At 48.3% G+C, this 18,458-nt stretch overlaps 1 protein-coding gene and 1 pseudogene across 4 annotated transcripts; one reads left to right on the top strand and one right to left on the bottom strand.

Moving 5' to 3' along the window:
• Window positions 1-1,450: 1,450 nt before the first annotated feature.
• Window positions 1,451-8,180, bottom strand: LOC147000744 (zinc finger protein 707-like). 4 transcript variants are annotated; one of them, XM_085831522.1, is made up of 4 exons: window positions 7,931-8,180; window positions 4,011-4,164; window positions 3,582-3,692; window positions 1,451-2,771 (listed from the first exon to the last, which is right to left on the bottom strand). In XM_085831522.1, exons 1-4 carry the CDS (start codon window positions 8,027-8,029, stop codon window positions 1,948-1,950), a joined length of 1,188 nt encoding a protein of 395 aa, XP_085687648.1. In that variant the 5' UTR covers window positions 8,030-8,180; the 3' UTR covers window positions 1,451-1,947. The 4 variants fall into 4 exon arrangements, with proteins under 4 accessions (XP_085687648.1, XP_085687649.1, XP_085687650.1 ...); XM_085831523.1 differs by having other exon boundaries at window positions 4,011-4,137; XM_085831524.1 differs by having other exon boundaries at window positions 4,011-4,096.
• Window positions 8,181-8,712: 532 nt separating this feature from the next.
• On the top strand, window positions 8,713-10,048 carry LOC110310914 (eukaryotic translation initiation factor 2 subunit 3, X-linked pseudogene; annotated as a pseudogene).
• The last annotated feature ends 8,410 nt before the right edge of the window (window positions 10,049-18,458 follow it).

Genomic DNA, 18,458 nt, shown 5'->3' with positions numbered 1-18,458 from the left:
TACAGCATCCCAGCAAAGAGCACAGGGCCCTCGGGTCCCCGTGTCACCTCTTAAGCACCTTTTTAAACCAAAAGGATGGTCTCCCCCCTTCCTTTGTAGGGGCTTTGCAGTTTTCCACGGGGCCTGAGCACTGAGAAAACATGGGAGCTATAAGTGGCACTGGGGACAGTTGGCCCACTGCAATTGCTAAATGAAGCTTCAGATCAGTGGTTGTCAAACCTGTGGCCCTTTGGGGGCCAAATGACCCTTTCACAGGGTCACCTAACACCACTGGAAAACAGGTATTTTATATTACAATTCACAAGAGTAGCAAAACTACAGTTGTAAAGTAGCAACAAAAAGAATTTTGTTGTTGGGGGTCATCACAACATGAGGCGCTAACGGTATTAAAGGAGCATCAGGAAGGTTGAGTTGGCCAAGCTGCTACAAAGGGCTGTGGTGGTGCGGGTTTGTGACCCCAGCACTTGGGCTGAGGAGGCAAAAGGATCAAGTTCAGGACCAGCCCGGGTTACACACGAGGAGACTGTCTGTCGTGTAGGTGCTGGGATGTGAATCTGGATTCTCTGAAGAGCAGTTGGTGCTCTTAACTGCTGAGCCATCTCTCCTGCCCTCTGAAATTCTTTAAAACCATAATCTGTCATCAGATCTGGAGATAACCTGATTTAAGGGGAAAAACATGCTTGGTCCCTTGATCAGCTCGTAGAGTGCAGAGCTGTATCCATGAGCTCCACCTGGTAGACCAATCTCTAGCTGAAAAGCTGGCATGCTGATTTAGTACTAAAGACGCCCTGTGGTACACGTGGCCACCTCACACTGCTGGAAGGCCCAGCCTAACTCTAAGGACATGACCCTAGGCACCAGGGTCAGAGCTGAAAGAGGAGCACCTAGGGCAGTGGCAGGTGAGGCCATGTTGTCTAGGCAACAGATCTGACACAGAAAGCTTGAACCCCTGCTGATGGCCAGCACTATAGTAGCTATAGCCTGTCATAGTATAGTGGGGTCTCATTCCTGAAGGGACAAAGAAGCTGAGAATGGGTCCAACTTGGCAGCCATCTCTACAATTCATGACCTTGTACAAAGAAACAGGACCACTGAGAAGCATCCAGCTCTCAACACGGCCAGAAGCAGAGGTTCCAGTTGCCCCTCCCTGCCTGGCACTAGACTCTCCTCCGGTACAAAGGACCATACGTGAGGCAAAGGCTCATCCACCTTCCCGGCAGTGCCCCACTGCTGCTGGGAAACAACCTGGTTATACTTTAACTAAACCAAATAAACAGAAGCAAAGATCCAATCTCGCTAGCTGAACAAAGTGCTGGAGACATACCACTGAGAGCGCTGTAGTAGTTTACTCCTTACAAGCCACCCCAGCCTGCATCCAGGTCTTTCTGTAGCCCGCTACCAAGGCTGTTTCTATAGTCACCTGCCAAGGCTGAAGAAGAGGCTTCTCCCATTGAGTTATGTATTTATTGTGTCTTGTGCGCGCGCGCGCGCGCACACACACACACACACACACACACACACACACACACGAGGGACGTGTCAGAGGATAGCTTAGAGCATTTGCTTCTCCCTTCCCACCATACGGATCCCTGGGAATCCAACTCAATTATCGGGCTTTGCAGGCCTTTGCCCTCTGGGCCATCCTGCCAGCTCCAACAGTAAAGCTTTGCTTCTGCTCGAGCCTCAAACCTCCCTCCCACAGGACAGGAGGACAGGATGGAAGAGCTAGGAGAGAGAAGAGTTAAAGTGCGTACAAGTGACACTCAGGCTGGGGCAAATTCCTTGGCAGACACAGCCAGAGGCAAGGAGCACCAGAGGAACGGCTGATCCGTTCCCAGTGTCAGAACTGCCGGTTCCCGGGCCGTGTGTGTGGCCTCGGCTTGAGAGGACCTGCTGCAGTCTTCCCGGCAGCCGAGAACAGGGAAGGCCCAGATGCCCCGGGAGCTGCTACACTTCTCCTCGCCCATGAGTTCTCTGATGTCGCGTGAAGAAGCCCAGGTGGCGGAAGCCCTTTCCGCACTGCTCACACTGATAGAACTTCTTGGTCAAGTGCAGCCTCTGGTGGATGCTGAAGCCCTTGGGCCACCTGAAGGCCTTACCGCACTCCCCGCAGGTGTAGGGCTTCTCTCCGCTGTGAATCCGCTGGTGGTGGCTGAGGTTCTCCTTAGTCCGAAAGGCCTTGCCACAGGTGTCGCAGTAGAAGGGCCTCTCCCCGGTGTGCACGAGCTTGTGCCGCAGGAGGTTCGACTTCTGCTTGAAGGCCTTCCCGCAGTCGCCGCACTCGTAGGGCCGGTGTTCGGTGTGGATTTTGCGATGCTGCGCCAGGCGGTCCTTCAAGCTGAAGGCCTGCCCGCAGAGCTCACAGCAGAAGGGCTTTTCGCTTGTGTGATTCCTCTGGTGGCGCAGAAGGTTTGAAGCCCATCGGAACGTCCGGCCACACTCGAGGCACTCAAAGGACCTGGTTCCCGTGTGGACTGTCTGGTGAGCGGCCAGCCGGCTGTGGCAGCTCAGGGCCTTCCCACAAATGCCACAGATAAATGGCTGTCCCTCCGGGCCGCTCTGGCCCTGCTCCTTGAGGTCTGGCTGCTTCCTGTGGGATTTTCCACACATTCGGTTCTGGAGAGCTTCCCTTTTGTCCATTCTCCTCCCAGAGGTAGCTCTGGGAAGGCGCACCTTACTGGAAGTCAGGGCATTCTTCCTCAAGGCAGCCCCTCTCCCGGCTCCTATCCGTGAATGGGTCTTCCCAGGAGCTGAAGCCACGTTTCTGCTTCCTGTGGAGGAATAGATACATTTACACAGAACTGGCCCAGATACAGATCAACTTAAAAACCACCACCCAACACAGGGTGAAGAAAAGCTACCAAAAGCTACCAAGAGTCAAATCAAGCCAATCTACTTAGGGAGTCAACGAAAAGTGGTGTGAAAATCTGTTCAGTGTGCACAGATGAGCCAAGCTAACAATGGGAGACTTAAAAGTGAGCCTTAAGCTGGGTTGTGGCGCACGCCTTTAATCCCAGCAATAGAGAAGCAGAGGCAGGTGAATCTCTGAATTCGAGGCCAGCCTGGTCTACAGAGTGAGTTCCAGGATAGTCAGGGCTACACAGAGAAACCTTGTCTGGAGGTGTGCAGGCAGGACATGGAGGGGGACAGGATCCTGAGCCGAGTTGTAACCCAACAACTGCTTACCTGAGGCCTTGGGTTCCATGCCCACCGCAGCAAAGGGAAAACCCCCTCATGACCACCACTGGGAATAAATATCTTAAGGAAAGAGCCGGGGTGTTATCCTAATTCTACAAATGAGCAAACGCACGTGAGATGGAGACCCTGCCCCCCATCACACAGCTCGAGCAGGGCCTCTCCCCTCTCTGCCTCGCTGACAGACAGAACAGTCGAATCCCAGCCGCTCCTAGGCTCAGACAGTGCTAGGACACTGCCTCCCTTTCTCAAACACCTCTCTTCAGGTACAGCCTCACAAGGGACCAGTGACACAGACACACACCCCGCCTTCAGAGCTTAGTGGCAGAAGTGGGGCACCCACTCTCCCACTGTGTCTGAGAGTGGGAAGAGCTCATCTCACTTACCTGGGCAGAAACTTTGTCTGTCTGGAAACTCAGATCTGTCCCAGTCATCAACCCATGGCTCATCCCATTGTTCCAGACGGGTAATAAGGCCCGGTCTCCGGCTACAGCATCCTTTCCAAAAGGGAGAGAAATGGGATTTGATTTGTGCTCTGGGCAGCACAAGCCCAGCAGCCTGGCCAACCTTGTAGGTGTCCTGGAGAACCTTCTTGGAAGTAGGAATGAAGAAGACAGAGAAGGCTTGCAGGAAGGGGACAGAAGTATGCATGCCTACATGTAAATACACACATATTGACAGAAGCCCTGCGGGGCCCCAAGGGTTTGAAGAAAAAAAGTCAGGCTACCCCAGGGGAGCCAGACAAGATTGGACACAGCAACACGAGTCTTTAACCAAGACCCACCAAGCTCCAGACACTAACATGCAGCCCTTACCCAGTTCATTCAAGTTCCTGAAGTTCTCCAGCATCACATTCCGGTAAAGGGTCCTCTGGCTAGGACTGAGACACTCCCATTCTTCCCTGCAGAAGTACACAGCCACGTCTCTGAAGGTCACTGGCACCTGACAAACAGATGGCCCCAGGATGGCCTGCTACTGAGTGAGTGAGTCAGAGAGAGCATGCTAAAGCCCACATGCAGAACAGGGAGAAGTGGCAGGGCAAGCAATGACCTCTGTGACAGTCGGTATTCACCGAGGGTCACCTAGGTGAAGTCTAACCAACCCTGAAATGTATGCATTATCACCCCTTGGACTGTGCTTCCAGACTGATGAAAAGGTGGCGCACGCCTTTAATCCCAGCACTTGGGAGGCAGAGGCAGGCGGATTTCTGAGTTCGATGACATGATGACAGCCTGGTCTACAGAGTGAGTTCTAGGACAGCCAGGGTTTCACAGAGAAACCCTCTCTGTATCATGAACAAGGATGTGATCCGCCCAGCTTCAGCTCACACACCCGCCAGCGGGGTGGGCTGTATCCCTTCAGACTGCAAGCCTAACAAAACCCTTAAACTGTCTGTCACAGCAACGAGAAAAGTTACTGATAAAGAAAACATCCCTACTGTGCTGAGCGTGTCACACCCCAGTTTAGTCTGATGGAGTAGCACACACTTTTAATCCCAAACTTGGGAGGCAGAGACAGGTGGATCTGAGTTCAGAGCTAGCCTGATCTAATGAGACAGTTGCAGGACAGCCCAGGGCTACAAAGAAACCCTGTCTTGAAGAATAAAAAAATAAATTGATAAGGACAGAAGACAGACAGATGGTAAGAAATAAAAAAGGAACCATCACCAGCTACTGCTGTGGTTCGGCTCCCACATGGCATGATCCTCCTTTCAGATCATCCCACCGCTATCAAGAGAGATAATCTTGATTCTGTAGTCAGGACTACAAAGTAAGCAAACAGCACAGTAACAATCAGGTGTACTGCAGTGATAATGAGATTGACTGCCAACAGGAGGGAGGGCCACCACACTGCTAGAACTGACCCACCAAGCCCTCAAGGCTGCCTAGACTGTTCCCTCTCCTTTTCATTTGATGCAGGGCCCAGTTAGTGAAGCGGTGCTACCCACATTCAAGGCGGAACTTTCTTCATCTAACCAATTAAGAAAAATCTCCCAGTTGGGTGTGGTGGCTGAGGGAGGGATGGGTGGGTGGATCTTGGTGAGCCAAAGGCCTGTCATGGACACAAAGAGAAATAAACTAGAAAAGTCTCAAGATCAACTATAAAAAAAAAAGTTCCCCAAAGGCAAACCCAGAGGCCCATCCTAGGTGTCTGTTAATATAACCGTCTTCCTTATCAAGGGTGAACAGATCTATTTGTGCTTCCTAAGGGAAACTACCAAAGAAGTAGGAGAAAACCAAAACTAGAATCAATTTGATTATCTTAACAGACCTGGGATACAGTTTGAATGTCATTTTAAAATGCACACGTGCACGGTGAGCCCGTTGTTACCCTTACCCCAAGGGTGAACATACTGCTCAAAGGAACAGAATACAATCAGAAATAGGATCCCATAAAAACAGTTGTTTTCTTTTTCCTCCCTTAAACAGGGTCTCACTGTTGTAGCCTTGGCTGTCACAACAACACGTTTTTATGAGAAAAGTGATGGTGCAGATAAAAAGATGGGTTATGATGGGTGTGGTGGTTGGTACACATCTTACAACCCAAGTCCCTCTGGAAGAGCAGCTGGAACTCAGCCTGAGCCACTCTCCAGCCCTGATAGACACTTTTAATCACAGGCCATGATAGGGAGAGGGCAGTAGGATCTGGCAGGCCAATCTACTTATCTAGTTCTGGACCAGCCAAACAAACAAACAAACAAACAAACAAAAATCTTTAAAATTAAATTAAAAAATTAAATTTAAAGTCTGTAGGATTAAATTTTCTTCATAAACTCTAGGTAGGCAGGCAAAGACTCGGTTCACAGGGCACAGAAAACACCAACTTTAAAAGGAAAAAGTTGGGGGGTGTGTGTGCCTGGAGAAATGGCTCAGTGGTTAAGACAACTACCCTGCTCTTCCAGAGGTCCCGAGTTCAATTCCCAGCACCCACACGGCGGCTCACAAGCATCTGTAATGGGTTCTGATGCCCTCTTCTGCTGTCTGAAGACAGCTACAATGTACTCATAAATAAATCTTTAAAAAAAGAAAAAAAAAGTTGGGTCAGCAAGATGGCTCAGCTGGTAAAGGTGATTAATGTCAGCTGAGTACAATCCCCTAGATCAGTATACTCTGAGGAGAGGACCTACTCCAGCTAGCTGTCCTCATATGAAGACTGGTACACGTGTTGGTCACACTCATATATGCATGCAGTAAATACAGTTTTCCAAGAATAACTGCTGGGGTAGGTCTATAATCCAAGCACTGAGTGGCAGAGACAAAAGCAGCAGCAAGACTTCAAGGCCAGGCCAGGAATGGTGGCCCACACATTTAATCCCAACACTCTTGAGATCCAGGCCAGCAAGACCAGAACAGCCAGGGCAATAGGCCCAGTCTCAAAAACAAAAAGATCATCAAAAAAGTCCAAGGCTAGGCTTCATCTCTGCTGCATGATAAAATTCCGACCCAACCACCCCCCCAAAAAAAATCAATTCAGTTTAGAGAAGAAAGGCTACGATTCCAAGTTACAATCCCGTCAAGGCAGCTAGTCACATCAGTCAAAAGCAGAAGAATTAACTAATACAGTTTTAGAACTCACCTAGCTTTCTCTAATCTTCCACAGTCCAGGACCCCAAATCTGGGTTCGCTCATATCAATTAAGCTAATCAAGGCAATTCCCCACAGGCATGCCCAAAGCCACCCTGAACTAAATAATCCCTTGAAACATTCTTCCCAAATTATTTGATTGTGTCAAGTTGAGAAATTAACCATTACACCAACTTTGACATAGTTAAAAAGCAAGCCAAACAAAACAACATTTAATGAAACCAACAAAAAAGTTTCTGATTCTAAAAGGGAGTTAGAAAGATTAAAAGGCTAGAAACAGAGAAAGACGTTCCAAATAGTTTTCTGCCAAAGAACTAGTATCTACAATCACTTCTACAAACTAACATAGAAAAAGATAACTTTTTTTTTTTTTTGGGGGGGGGTGTTGAGACAGGGTTTCTCTCTGTAGCCCTGGCTGTCCTGAAACTCACTTTGTAGACCAGGCTGGCCTCGAACTCAGAAATCCGCCTACCTCTGACTCCCGAGTGCTGGGATTAAAGGCGTGCGCCACCACTGTCCCGCTAAGAGATAACATTTTAAAAGAGAAAAATAAAATAAAATAAAATAAACCTAACTAATCTCAACACTCAGGTGACAGAGGCAAAGGGGTCAGCACAAGTTGAGACCAGTCAGGCTACAAAAGCGAAACCGTCTCAAAAAAAAAAAAAAAAAAAAGATAAAGTATTTTAACAGCTATCACAAAAGTTGCGCCTAGAGGCATTCAACCTTGTGACATTGCGACAAGACTAACCAACCACCTACACTGTGCTGATATGCATTCTTATCTATACTCGACTAGCAAGGCTGCAAATTGGGACACACCTGGAAGACCCGAAGCTCGGGAAACACAGGTCTGGGTAGTGACTGCCAACCACAAACTGCATGATAAAACCAGAATATATATTTCTCATCTGAACACCAGAACTGGTGCCACAAGCCTGGCTGGACGTCAAGGCCGGAGAGCAGGGAGTGTGGGAAACACTAAAACAGAAAGTTGTAGTCCTGGAAGGCAGGAGCAGACAAACCCAGACTGAGACCCTAGGACCGCCGGAGCGCGGTACCAGCCAGAAGCAGGAAACCCGAGCGCCCGTGCCAAAGGGGACCCAGGTGGGCGCGGGGCCAGGGATTGGGGGTAGAGGGTCCGAGCTCACCGGAGGAGCATCGCCGTTAGCCCGCTTGCTGCCCCGTCCGAAGCAGCGCTCTCGTCGAGCTTCGCCGGGAGCAGCAGCTGCAGCGAGACGCCGGCGCATCTGAAGGCCGCGGGGGATGCCGGGGGGGTAGGGTCGGCTTCAGCGCAAGCGCACTGGCGCGGAGCAAAGCAACCCAAAGCAGCACCGCCGTCCGATTCCCCAGCTCCTGCACCTTCAAACGTCAACTCCCGTGCGCGCCGCACTGACTTCAACTCTCCAGCGGAAATACGCCAATCAGAAGCGTCTTCCGGCTACTTAAAGGGCGGGGCCCAGATAAAAAGGCGGAAGTGTGCGCGAGCCCGCCCCCAGAGGCCCCGCCCTTCGTAAGGAGTGTTTGTTTTGATGAGCTTGGGGGGACAAGGTTTCGCTGTGTAGCCCTGGCTCTTCTGGAACTCTCTTTGTAGACCATGTTGGCTTCAAATCCGAAATGTCCATGCCCCAGAGAACCCATCTCCAGTTCTCTAGCAGCCAGAACCATCAACATTCTTTGTTTGGAATTTGTCCTATGGCTGTCTAAACTGATGTTTGCCAGTTTGCTTCATGTTAGTGGCATGGGTCAGGATTTCCTACTTTGTTCATTGGGGGTCACTGGACCCTTAGGCCACTGTGATGCCAAATTTAATTTGAAAGATGCAAACTTATTTGTAATTCTAATTCTAGTTTAGGCAGCCTTCGTCCCACCATAAGATAGCTGAGCAGATGGAAAGGAGGATGCGTCCTTTCCTCTCTGAGCTTGATGGCTGGGGGACGTTACCAAGTTGACACCACTTTCACGTGAAGTTATCAGCAGACAAGCTACAATTAATATTGGTACAACTGGTCATGGAGCTCATGGGAAGTCCACCGTGGTGAAGGCTATTTCTGGAGTTCACACTGTCAGATTCAAAAATGAGCTAGAAAGAAACATTACCATCAAGCTTGGACAAGCTCATGCTAAGACTTATAAACTTTGATGACCCAAGTTGTCCTAGACCAGATCATGTGGAAGCAGTACACCTACATACATTCCGGGGACCAAAGCGAACTTCAAATTAGTCAGACATGTTTCCTTTGTTGACTGTCCTGGCCATGATATTTTGATGGCTACGATGCTGAACAGTGCAGCAGAGATGGATGCAGCTCTTCTGTTGACAGCTAGTAATGAATCATGCCTCGAGCCCCAGACTTCCTAACACCTGGCTGCTGTAGAAATCACGAAACTCAAGCATGTTTTGATCTTACAGAATAAAATTGATCTGGTAAAAGAAAGTCAGGCTAAGGAACAATATGAGCAAAATCTCGCATTTGTGCAAGGAACGATAGCAGAAAGGGGCACCAATTATTCCAATTTCTGCTCAACTGAAGTATAATATTGAAGTTGTCTGTGAGTATATAGTGAAGAAAATACCAGTGGCCCCAAGAGACTTTACTTCAGAGCCCCATCTCTTTGTTATCAGTCCATTTGATGTCAGCAAACCTGGCTGTGAAGTCGATGACCTTAAGTTAGGTATAGCTGGTGGTAGTATTCTAAAAGGAGTGTTAAAGGTACGCCAGGAGATAGAAGTCAGACCCCGTATTGTCTCCAAAGATAGGGAAGGAAAACTCATGTGTAAACCAACCTTTTCCAATATTGTGTCACTTTGGGGGGGGGGCATAATGATCTTCAGTATGCTGCCCCAGGTGGTCTCATTGGAGTTGGAACAAAGATCGGCCCCACTGTGTGCTGAGCTGGCAGAATGGTGGGACAAGTGCTTGGTGCAGTTGGAGCGTTACCTGAAATATTCACAGAACTGGAAATTTCCTATTTTCTGCTTACACGTCTTCTGGGTGTACATACTGAAGGAGACAAGAAAGCAGCCAAGGTCCAAAAGCTGTCTAAGAATGAAGTGCTTATGGTCAACATAGGCTCCGTGTCGACAGGAGGAAGAGTTAGTGCAGTCAAGGCTGATTTGGGCAAAATTGTTTTGACCAGTCCTGTGTGCACAGAAGAAAGGAGAAAAAAATGCCCTTAGCAGAAGAGTTGAGAAACACTGGCGTTTAATTGGTTGGGGTCAGATAAGAAGAGGAGTGACCATTAAGCCAACTGTAGATGATGACTGAAGACTCCAAGTTAATGCCTTGGGAAAGATTTGGAATTTCTTTTAATAGCCTATGGGGTATATTTTCAAAGCAATACTAGAAAGAATTAATTTCCTAGCTCATTATCTTACTAGTAGCTATCTATAAGTTTATTCTTATATTTTGGCGATGAAAATGTGACCTCTACTATTTTTTCTTTTTATTGATTCCTTGTTTGGCATCATGTAGCCCCATCCCACTCATCCCCTCATATCCGACCTTTGCCCTTGCAACCTCCTCCAAAATAAATAACACACAAACAACAACACACAAAAAAAAAAAAAAGAAAGAAAGAAAGGAAGGAAAGAAAGATACAGAGGGAAGATCTAAAGGGAAAAAAGCAAAAGGTAGAAATAAGATTGATCTTGTCTGTTTGGTTTTTTTGTTAACAAAATCTCTTTTTTGTTTTTGTTTTTGTTTTTGTTTTTTGTTTGTTTTTCGAGACAGGGTTTCTCTGTATAGCCCTGGCTGTCCTGGAAGTCACTTTGTAGACCAGGCTGGCCTCGAACTCAGAATCCTGCCTGCCTCTGCCTCCCGAGTGCTGGGATTAAAGTCGTGTGCCACCACACCCGGCATTGTTAACAAAATCTCAATTGTTGTATTTTACCAATGAAGACTCCAGAACTAGATACTGGTGTGAAAGCCTGCCAGTTTCCCAGAAGGAATCCCCTCTCTTAGTCCCCCAAAACTTCTAACTCAATGTTCCCTATCCCTATTTCCTGTGTGTGTCTCTATCCATCCTACTGTTTACTCTTGTTTTTTTTTTTCCTTAATAATCCTATATTCACTTCCTGTCAGCTGGTTGCTTGGTTCTCCTCTTGACTTACAGTTGACTTCATTTAATCCGGTTTACAATAATCAAGCACAAAGCTCTTGGATTATAGGTGTGTGCTAAAGCTGAGTCACACAACTAAAAGCAGTTGTTTCCAGTAAATAACATAATCTCAGGGTTCACAGTGTGATTAAACATCCTGTAACACTTGTTAGCTGGCAGAGGTGACTTATCCCTTTAATCCCAGCCCTCAGGAAGCAGAGTCAGGTGGATCTCTGGGAGTTCCAGAACAGCTAGGGCTACAAACAAAAAGACTGGTCTAGTCCAAGTTACTTTCTTCCTGAGGCAGAGACACACTATGGAAGACAAAACAAAATCTAACAACTTCAGGTTGCTCTTCTGTAAAGATTAAAGGCTAGGGAACTGGGAACTCTACTGTCATGCTCACGGAAATCCACCCTCTCCTGATTTCCCAAAAGGTCAGATAACAACCTCGTTTCCTTTGGTGCCTGAGCCTTGATTATGGTTGACACCTTTGTTGAGTCTGGCCAGCTAAGGGCCCAGGGCAAGAAGCCTAGTGTGAGCCAAATGATGGCCTCCTGTGAGTTTTGTTGAGCAAGAGAGCTAAGAACAATACGTGTACATGGTCTGTTTGCATTCACTACTTTGGATTGTGTATTCAGAAAATCGAAATTCTTGGATTTCCTAGATTTATGTGTCAATTCTATGACTAGTTGACGAATTAACAGTCTCCACATGAGATACACCTGTGCTTAAGCAGCAGCCCGAGGGGTTCCAATGCCCCCTGTCCTCACCAAGCATGCTATTGCTCTACTTGGGGTTGTTTCTGGGCTTTTTGTTTTGCTTAAATTGTAACCGTCATAACTGTTGGTATTCTGTCTGGACTCCACCCCCACAGTTACCTGGCAACAACCAGGTAGGCCTGACCCACTACAAAAAGGGCTGCTTGCCCCTCCTCTCTCGCTTACTCTCTTACTCTCTTGCCCCCTTGTTCCCCCTCTCTCCCCATTCCCTTTCCCCTTCTCCCTCTATCCACATGGTCATGGCCAGTCTCTCTCTCTCTCTCTCTCTCTCCCTCTCTCTCTCTCCCTATCTCTCTCCCTCTCTCTCTCTCTCCCTCTCTCTCTCCCTCTCTCTCTCCTCTCTCTCTCCTCTCTCTCTCCTCTCTGTCTCCTGAATGTCTTTCACTCCCCCTTTCTCTGCCTCTACTACCCTCTTAACTCCCCTCCCCATGCCCTGAATAAACTCTATTCTATACTCTACCATCATGGGGCTGGTCCCTCAGGGGTAATGGATAACTTGGCATGGACCCGCTGAGGCACCCCCTTCGCCCACACCCCCATGGGACATATTCTTATATCGTTTTATCTTTTTATAATCATAATGAAAGACCCCCGGAGGGAGACCCTCACTCAAGCCTCGGGACTGCCGCGAACCCAAGAAGACACTGAGACCGAACTCAAAATATAGGAAGGAAGATTTAATAAAGCCACAACGAGAAAGCACATGGACCAGAGCTCTGGGGTCGAAACTCATACACTGAGCATGGTGTAGAGGAGGATCGACCCCGGCTCAAAAAATTTTACAGGCTTATATAGGAAAAGACCAAGGGGAAAGCGGGGCAGGGAAAGTACAAGTTTGCGTAACTGAGGGTTTTTGCCAAGGGAGTTTTACGTAACCATGGGGTCGTGTCCTATATTTGGCAATGTACCCGATCTATTGGAACATTCTGAGGTTTGTTCTGGGAAATCCTTATCTCAAAAATGTTCTTGGTAGCCGGGCGTGGTGGCGCACGCCTTTAATCCCAGCACTCGGGAGGCAGAGGCAGGCGGATTTCTGAGTTCGAGGCCAGCCTGGTCTACAAAGTGAGCTCCAGGACAGCCAGAGCTATAAAGAGAAACCCTGTCTCGAAAAACCAAAAAAAAAAAAAAAAAAAAAACTGTTCTTGGCAGAGTCCTCAGTTGGGAGGGATTGGACTCTGGGGTGAAAAGTTCAGGTGGCCAGTAATTTTCCACCTTCATTCCCCACTCCTTTTAGTAAATAGCTCTAATCTTAGAGCGAGTTTTCGACCTCTTGGAGGACCCGATATTGTTGCCTTAGTACCATAACTTGTACTGCATTTATTCTTTCTCTAATAAAAGCTACTAACTTATTGAGGATGCAGGGGCCAAAAGTAAGCAAAAGCATAAGTGTAATTAAGGGTCCTGCTATGGTGGAGAGGAGAGTGGTGAGCCAAGGGGACTTATTAAACCAGCTTTCGAACCATCCTTGTTTGCTTTCTCTTTCTCTTTTACGTATATCTAGGCGTTCTCTAAGTTTGGCCATAGAATCTTTGATTACCCCTGAATGGTCAACATAAAAACAACATTCTTCTTTTAGGGCAGCACAGAGTCCTCCTTCTTTAAGGAATAATAAGTCCAATCCCCTCCTATTTTGCAGCACTACTTCAGACAGGGAAGTTAAAGATTCTTCTAATTTAGTTATAGACTGTTCTATAGTTTTAAGATCAACATCCATAGCTGCACGTAGTTCTTCATAGTATTGGGGGGTCTTAATTAAAGCAGTGGTTCCTGTACCTACTCCAGCCGCTACTCCCAATCCTAAAAGTACTGCCAAAGTTAAAGTGACGGGTTCTCTTTTCCAACGGACCCGGTGATCAAATTTGTCTAAAAAGGAGCTATCATCATGATACAGGAGTCTAGGAATAAGTTGAACCAAAATGCAGAAATCTTTGGAATTATTAAAAACAGACATAGACACACAAGGAGTGAGACCTGTATTGCAAGCCCATACTGTGTCTATGGGGGGCACTAGATACTGACCACCTTTGTTAGACTGGATGTTCTGGGTTTGATTGCAGAGGTGCCGTTTATCCTGAGGTGCCTGGCCTAAACAGAGCCCACTCCCTGAAACTGCTGCTAGAGTCAATTTTCTGTTTTCTCCCCAAAGGCATTGAGAATGATCTGAAGTAGTATTATAAGTCCTGATCTGAGCAATTCCTTCATAATAAGGGGGCCTAGAGGCATAGCATAACCAACATGATTGAGTCATATTAGGATTAGTCCTATTTAAAACTAAAAAAGCTCCTCGAACTAGACTGACCAGACGGCTCTCTGTATCTAGGGGCGGTGGGGAAGCTAAGGTTGGCTTTATGAGGGGGGTATTAGTCCCTAGGGAGGGTTCCACTGTGTTGGGCTGTGGAGTTGGTGGAGCTGGTACGGCCGGGACTTTTGGGGGAGCCGGTGCGACTGGGGGACCCTGTTCCATAAGGACCTTGTTGGGCCCTATGGGTGTTACCGCCAGGTCTTTTACTGTTAGTCTGATTGTAAAAATGAACCCAGGGTCTCTTGGTGGAATGTATACTCGCCAACCCCACCTATTCCCCTTAAGCCAACTCAACCGATTTTGTTTCCCTTTTTCGGTGAATTTTATAAGTAGGGGGTTGCAGTATTTACCTTTGCATGGTCCTGGGGGGCTGTTTTTAAGAGCGCACCCACTCTCTGGATATTTATAGGGGTTTCTTTCTCCTTGGTTTGACTTGTCATAACCACTACCTCGTTTTACCGTAATTAGGTCCCAGTCAGAGGAAGGCTTCCAGTAGGCTTCCCCTGTCGTTTCACATGTCCATTTACCACAAAAGTAATCTGATGCCCCTCCACATTCTTGTTGAAGCCTTCCGCTCCGACCCTGACCGGGGCATACATAAAATTGTGCAGCTCTAAGATTAGCTCGGTAGAACTGCCCCGAACATCCTTTCATGTTCCCTATCCCACTCGGAACACACTGCTGTTCAGGGGGTGGGTTAACAAGATCAGTATGATCGGGGAGGTCCCAATTGGGAGATCCTGCTGCTAACTTACAGATGTCAGGTGTGAGATCAGGCCACCAAGTCCAAGGGGGATGGACTGCAGTGGCTGCCCATACAATGTTTCCCTCTTCATTAAGCACTTCCCAAGACTGTTGAATTGGAGCATGAGGGTTGTGGTTCCCTAGGCTCAGGGTGGCACCCGCGACGCAAACGAAGTTTAAGAGGATTGTCAGTGGCTGCCACCGTCCAGTTGTCTTCATGGTTGCCTCTACCCTGGCTAGGAGCCTTCTTGACGTGGGAGGCGTGGATCCAGGCGGCGATTCCGTCTACCTTTACTGCCGTGGGAGTTGTTAACAGCACCAGATATGGTCCTTTCCACCGAGGCTCAAGAGTGCCAGCGCGATGTCATCTGACAAGGACCGAATCTCCAACCTGGAACCCGTGGGGCACTGCTGTAGTCCCTGGTGCATAAGCTTCTTTGATCTGGTCCCAGATCTGTGTTCTGACAACTTCTAAGGCCTTTAAATGGGTAAACAGAGCAGAGGGTGAGGAAGAGTTAACGCAGGGATCCAATATCCCGCCAGACTCGATCAAGGGGGGCGGTCCCCCATGTAGAATTTCATAAGGGGTAAGACCGAAACGTCCAGGTGTGTTTCGGACTCTAAGAAGCGCAAAGGGAAGGAGGGTCACCCAGTCTTTACCGCCGGTCTCAATAGCTAATTTAGTTAGGGTCTCTTTTAGAGTCCTGTTCATTCTTTCTACCTGCCCTGAGCTCTGGGGTCTATAAGCACAATGTAACTTCCAATCAGTCCCCAATTGTGAGGCCAATCCCTGACTTACCTGGGCAACAAATGCGGGCCCGTTGTCTGAGCCAATTACCTTGGGGATCCCAAACCGAGGCAGAATCTCCTCCAGAATTTTCTTGGCAACCACCTGCGCCGTCTCAGATTTGGTAGGGAACGCCTCGACCCATCCCGAGAAAGTATCTATAAATACTAGCAAATATTTATTACCATATCTTCCTGGTTTGATTTCAGTGAAATCAACTTCCCAGTAAGCTCCAGGACGGTTTCCTCGTTGTCTTTTTCCTTGTTCCTTATAAGGTCAGGCAGCGTTAGTGAGCGCACAAGCCCGACAGGACTCCACTACCTGTTGCACCACTGCATTCAGTCCTTGGATCTGGTATCTGGAATTTTTAATAAGTTTCAGGAGTTTGTCAACCCCTAGATGGGTGAATTGATGTAGTTTCTGGACAAACTCTCTTCCTTTTTTGGCAGATAGCTCGATGTGCCCTTGGAAAAAATAGGGAAACTGGTCCACAGTCCAGATGAGCTCCCTGATATCATATTCTTCTTTTTGGTCCTGGCGTGCTACTTGATGAGGTCTTGGCAGGGGCTTGCCTCCTCCCACCAATACTGCTATTTCTTGAGCAGCTTGCTTTTGGCAGACTATACAATTAGGATGAGTCACTGGTGAGGGTCCTGACGAGGGCTCACTCTTTCCTGCCAAAGCCATTACCCCCTGGGCTGCCTGTTTTGCAGCTACATCAGCCATCTGGTTTCCTTGGGCCACAGGATCCCGTCCTTTTTGGTGGCTCGGACAGTGGATAATAGCCACTTTCTTTGGCATATGTATAGCCTCTAGGAGGGCCAGAATTTCTTCTTTGTTTTTAATGTCTTTACCTGCCGAGGTAAGTAGCCCCCTCTGTTGGTAGATGGCCCCGTGAATATGGGCTGTAGTGAAAGCATAGCGGCTGTCAGTGTAAATGTTGATCGCCTTACCTTCAGCCAACCGCAGGGCTTGGGTTAGCGCCAGGAGTTCAGCCTTCTGAGCCGAAGTTCCTTCTGGAAGACTGCTCGCCCAAATTACCTGTTTTCCGTCTACCACTGCCGCTCCTGCTCTTCTTTTTCCCTCCACCACAAAACTGCTCCCATCTGTGTACCAGGCAGGCACACCTGGCCAAGGCTGATCAGTTAGATCTCTCCTCGTTCCAGTTTCTTCAGCCAGGACATCAGCACATTGATGTACAGGAGTGGAGTCATCCGCCAAGGGGAGGAGGGTGGCAGGATTGAGGATGGCAGGTGGAGCAAAAGTTACTCGATCATTTAGCAACAAACTCTGGTAGTGGGTCATCCGGGCATTAGTCATCCACCGGTCAGGGGGCTGTCGTACAATACTCTCCAGAGCATGGGGAGCGATTATAGTCACATGCTGACCTAGTGTAAGCTTGTCAGCGTCTTTAACAAGCAGGGCTACTGCAGCAATGGCTTTCAGGCAGGAGGGCCAACCGCTGGCGACTGGGTCTAGTTTTTTAGATAGGTAGGCTACTGGCCGCTTCCAGGGCCCCAGAGTCTGAGTCAAAACTCCGTGGGCTACTCCAGCCCGCTCATCAACATATAGGGTAAAAGGCCTAGTCAAATCTGGCAAGGCCAGAGCGGGGGCTACAAGCAGGGCTGCCTTTATGCTGTCAAAGGCTTTTTGGTGTTTCTCAGCCCAGGTGAATGGGACTTTTTCCTTAGTAAGTGGATATAGAGGGGCCGCCAGTGTTGCGAACCCTGGTATCCAGAGTCTGCAAAAGCCCGCCGTCCCCAGAAACTCACGTACTTGGCGCGGGGTGGTAGGGGTTGGGATCAGCATCACAGTCTTTTTTCGGGCCTCGGTGAGCCACCGCTTTCCTTCTCGGAGGGTGTATCCTAGGTAGGTCACCTCGGTGCGACATAGCTGAGCTTTCTTGGCCGATACCCGGTACCCTAACTCACCCAATTCATTCAGGAGCTTCTTGGTTCCTTCAAGGCACAGTTCCTGAGTTGGGGCTGCAACCAGTAAGTTATCTACATACTGTAAGAGAGAAATCTGAGGGTTTTGCGCCCTAAAAGGCGCAAGGTCACGGTGGAGCGCTTCGTCAAAAAGAGTAGGGGAGTTTTTGAATCCTTGGGGCAACCTTGTCCAGGTTAGCTGGCCCGTGTGTCCTCCTTCTGGGTCCCTCCACTCAAAAGCGAACAGTGGCTGGCTATTAGGGTGTAATCGAAGGCAGAAAAAGGCATCTTTTAAGTCTAGGACAGTGTACCAAGTCCTCACTGGCGGGAGGGAACTTAGTAGGTTGTAAGGATTTGGAACGGTAGGGTGAATGTCCTGCACCCTCTTGTTAACTTCTCTCAAATCTTGCACTGGTCGATAATCATTAGTCCCAGGCTTCTGTACTGGCAGGAGAGGTGTGTTCCAAGGGGATTGGCAAGGCACTAGAATTCCTTGCTTTAACAGTCTCTGAATATGTGGCCGGATGCCTTCTTTAGCTTCCTTACTCATAGGGTATTGTCTGACCGAGACGGGGGAGGCACCGGCTTTTAATTCTACCACAACCGGTGGTACTTGTTTGGCTAATCCCATCCCTGCCTGCTCAGCCCAGACTCCAGAAAAAGCGGATAGCCATTCAGGGTCTGGTAATTGCTGGGGACCCTGCTCATGGAGGCGATACTCTTCTTCTAAATTTAGAACCAAACACGCTATAGGGGTCTCTCCCCAGGTAACTTCTGGTCCCTTTGAGGTGAACTGAACTTGAGCCTTAAGTTTGGTCAACAAGTCTCATCCCAGAAGGGGCGCAGGGCACTCAGGAATCACAAGAAAAGAGTGAGTTACTTGACTTTTTCCTATTTCTAAAACTCGCTTAGTGGTCCAGGGGTAAAATTTACTGCCAGTGGCTCCCATCACCATAGTCTTCTTGTTTCCTAATCGTCCTAGTGGTTTAGTCAAGACTGAATGCTCTGCTCCTGTGTATATTAAAAAAATAACAG

This window comes from Mus caroli, unplaced genomic scaffold (assembly GCF_978045245.1).
Source record: "Mus caroli unplaced genomic scaffold, Mus_caroli_1 scaffold_16, whole genome shotgun sequence".
Taxonomy (NCBI): Eukaryota; Metazoa; Chordata; class Mammalia; order Rodentia; family Muridae; genus Mus; species Mus caroli.
Note: the sequence above shows the minus strand (reverse complement) of the source record. Positions and strands in the feature narration are given on the sequence as shown.

Coding starts and splice junctions, on each gene's coding strand:
- LOC147000744 (XM_085831522.1), bottom strand. CDS start 8,029: ATGCGCCGGCGTCTCGCTGCAGCTGCTGCTCCCGGCGAAGCTCGACGA. Junction 3,693..4,010: donor CAGGAACTTGAATGAACTGG/GTAAGGGCTGCA, acceptor CCTTTTGGAAAG/GATGCTGTAGCCGGAGACCG. Junction 2,772..3,581: donor CAGACAAAGTTTCTGCCCAG/GTAAGTGAGATG, acceptor ATTCCTCCACAG/GAAGCAGAAACGTGGCTTCA.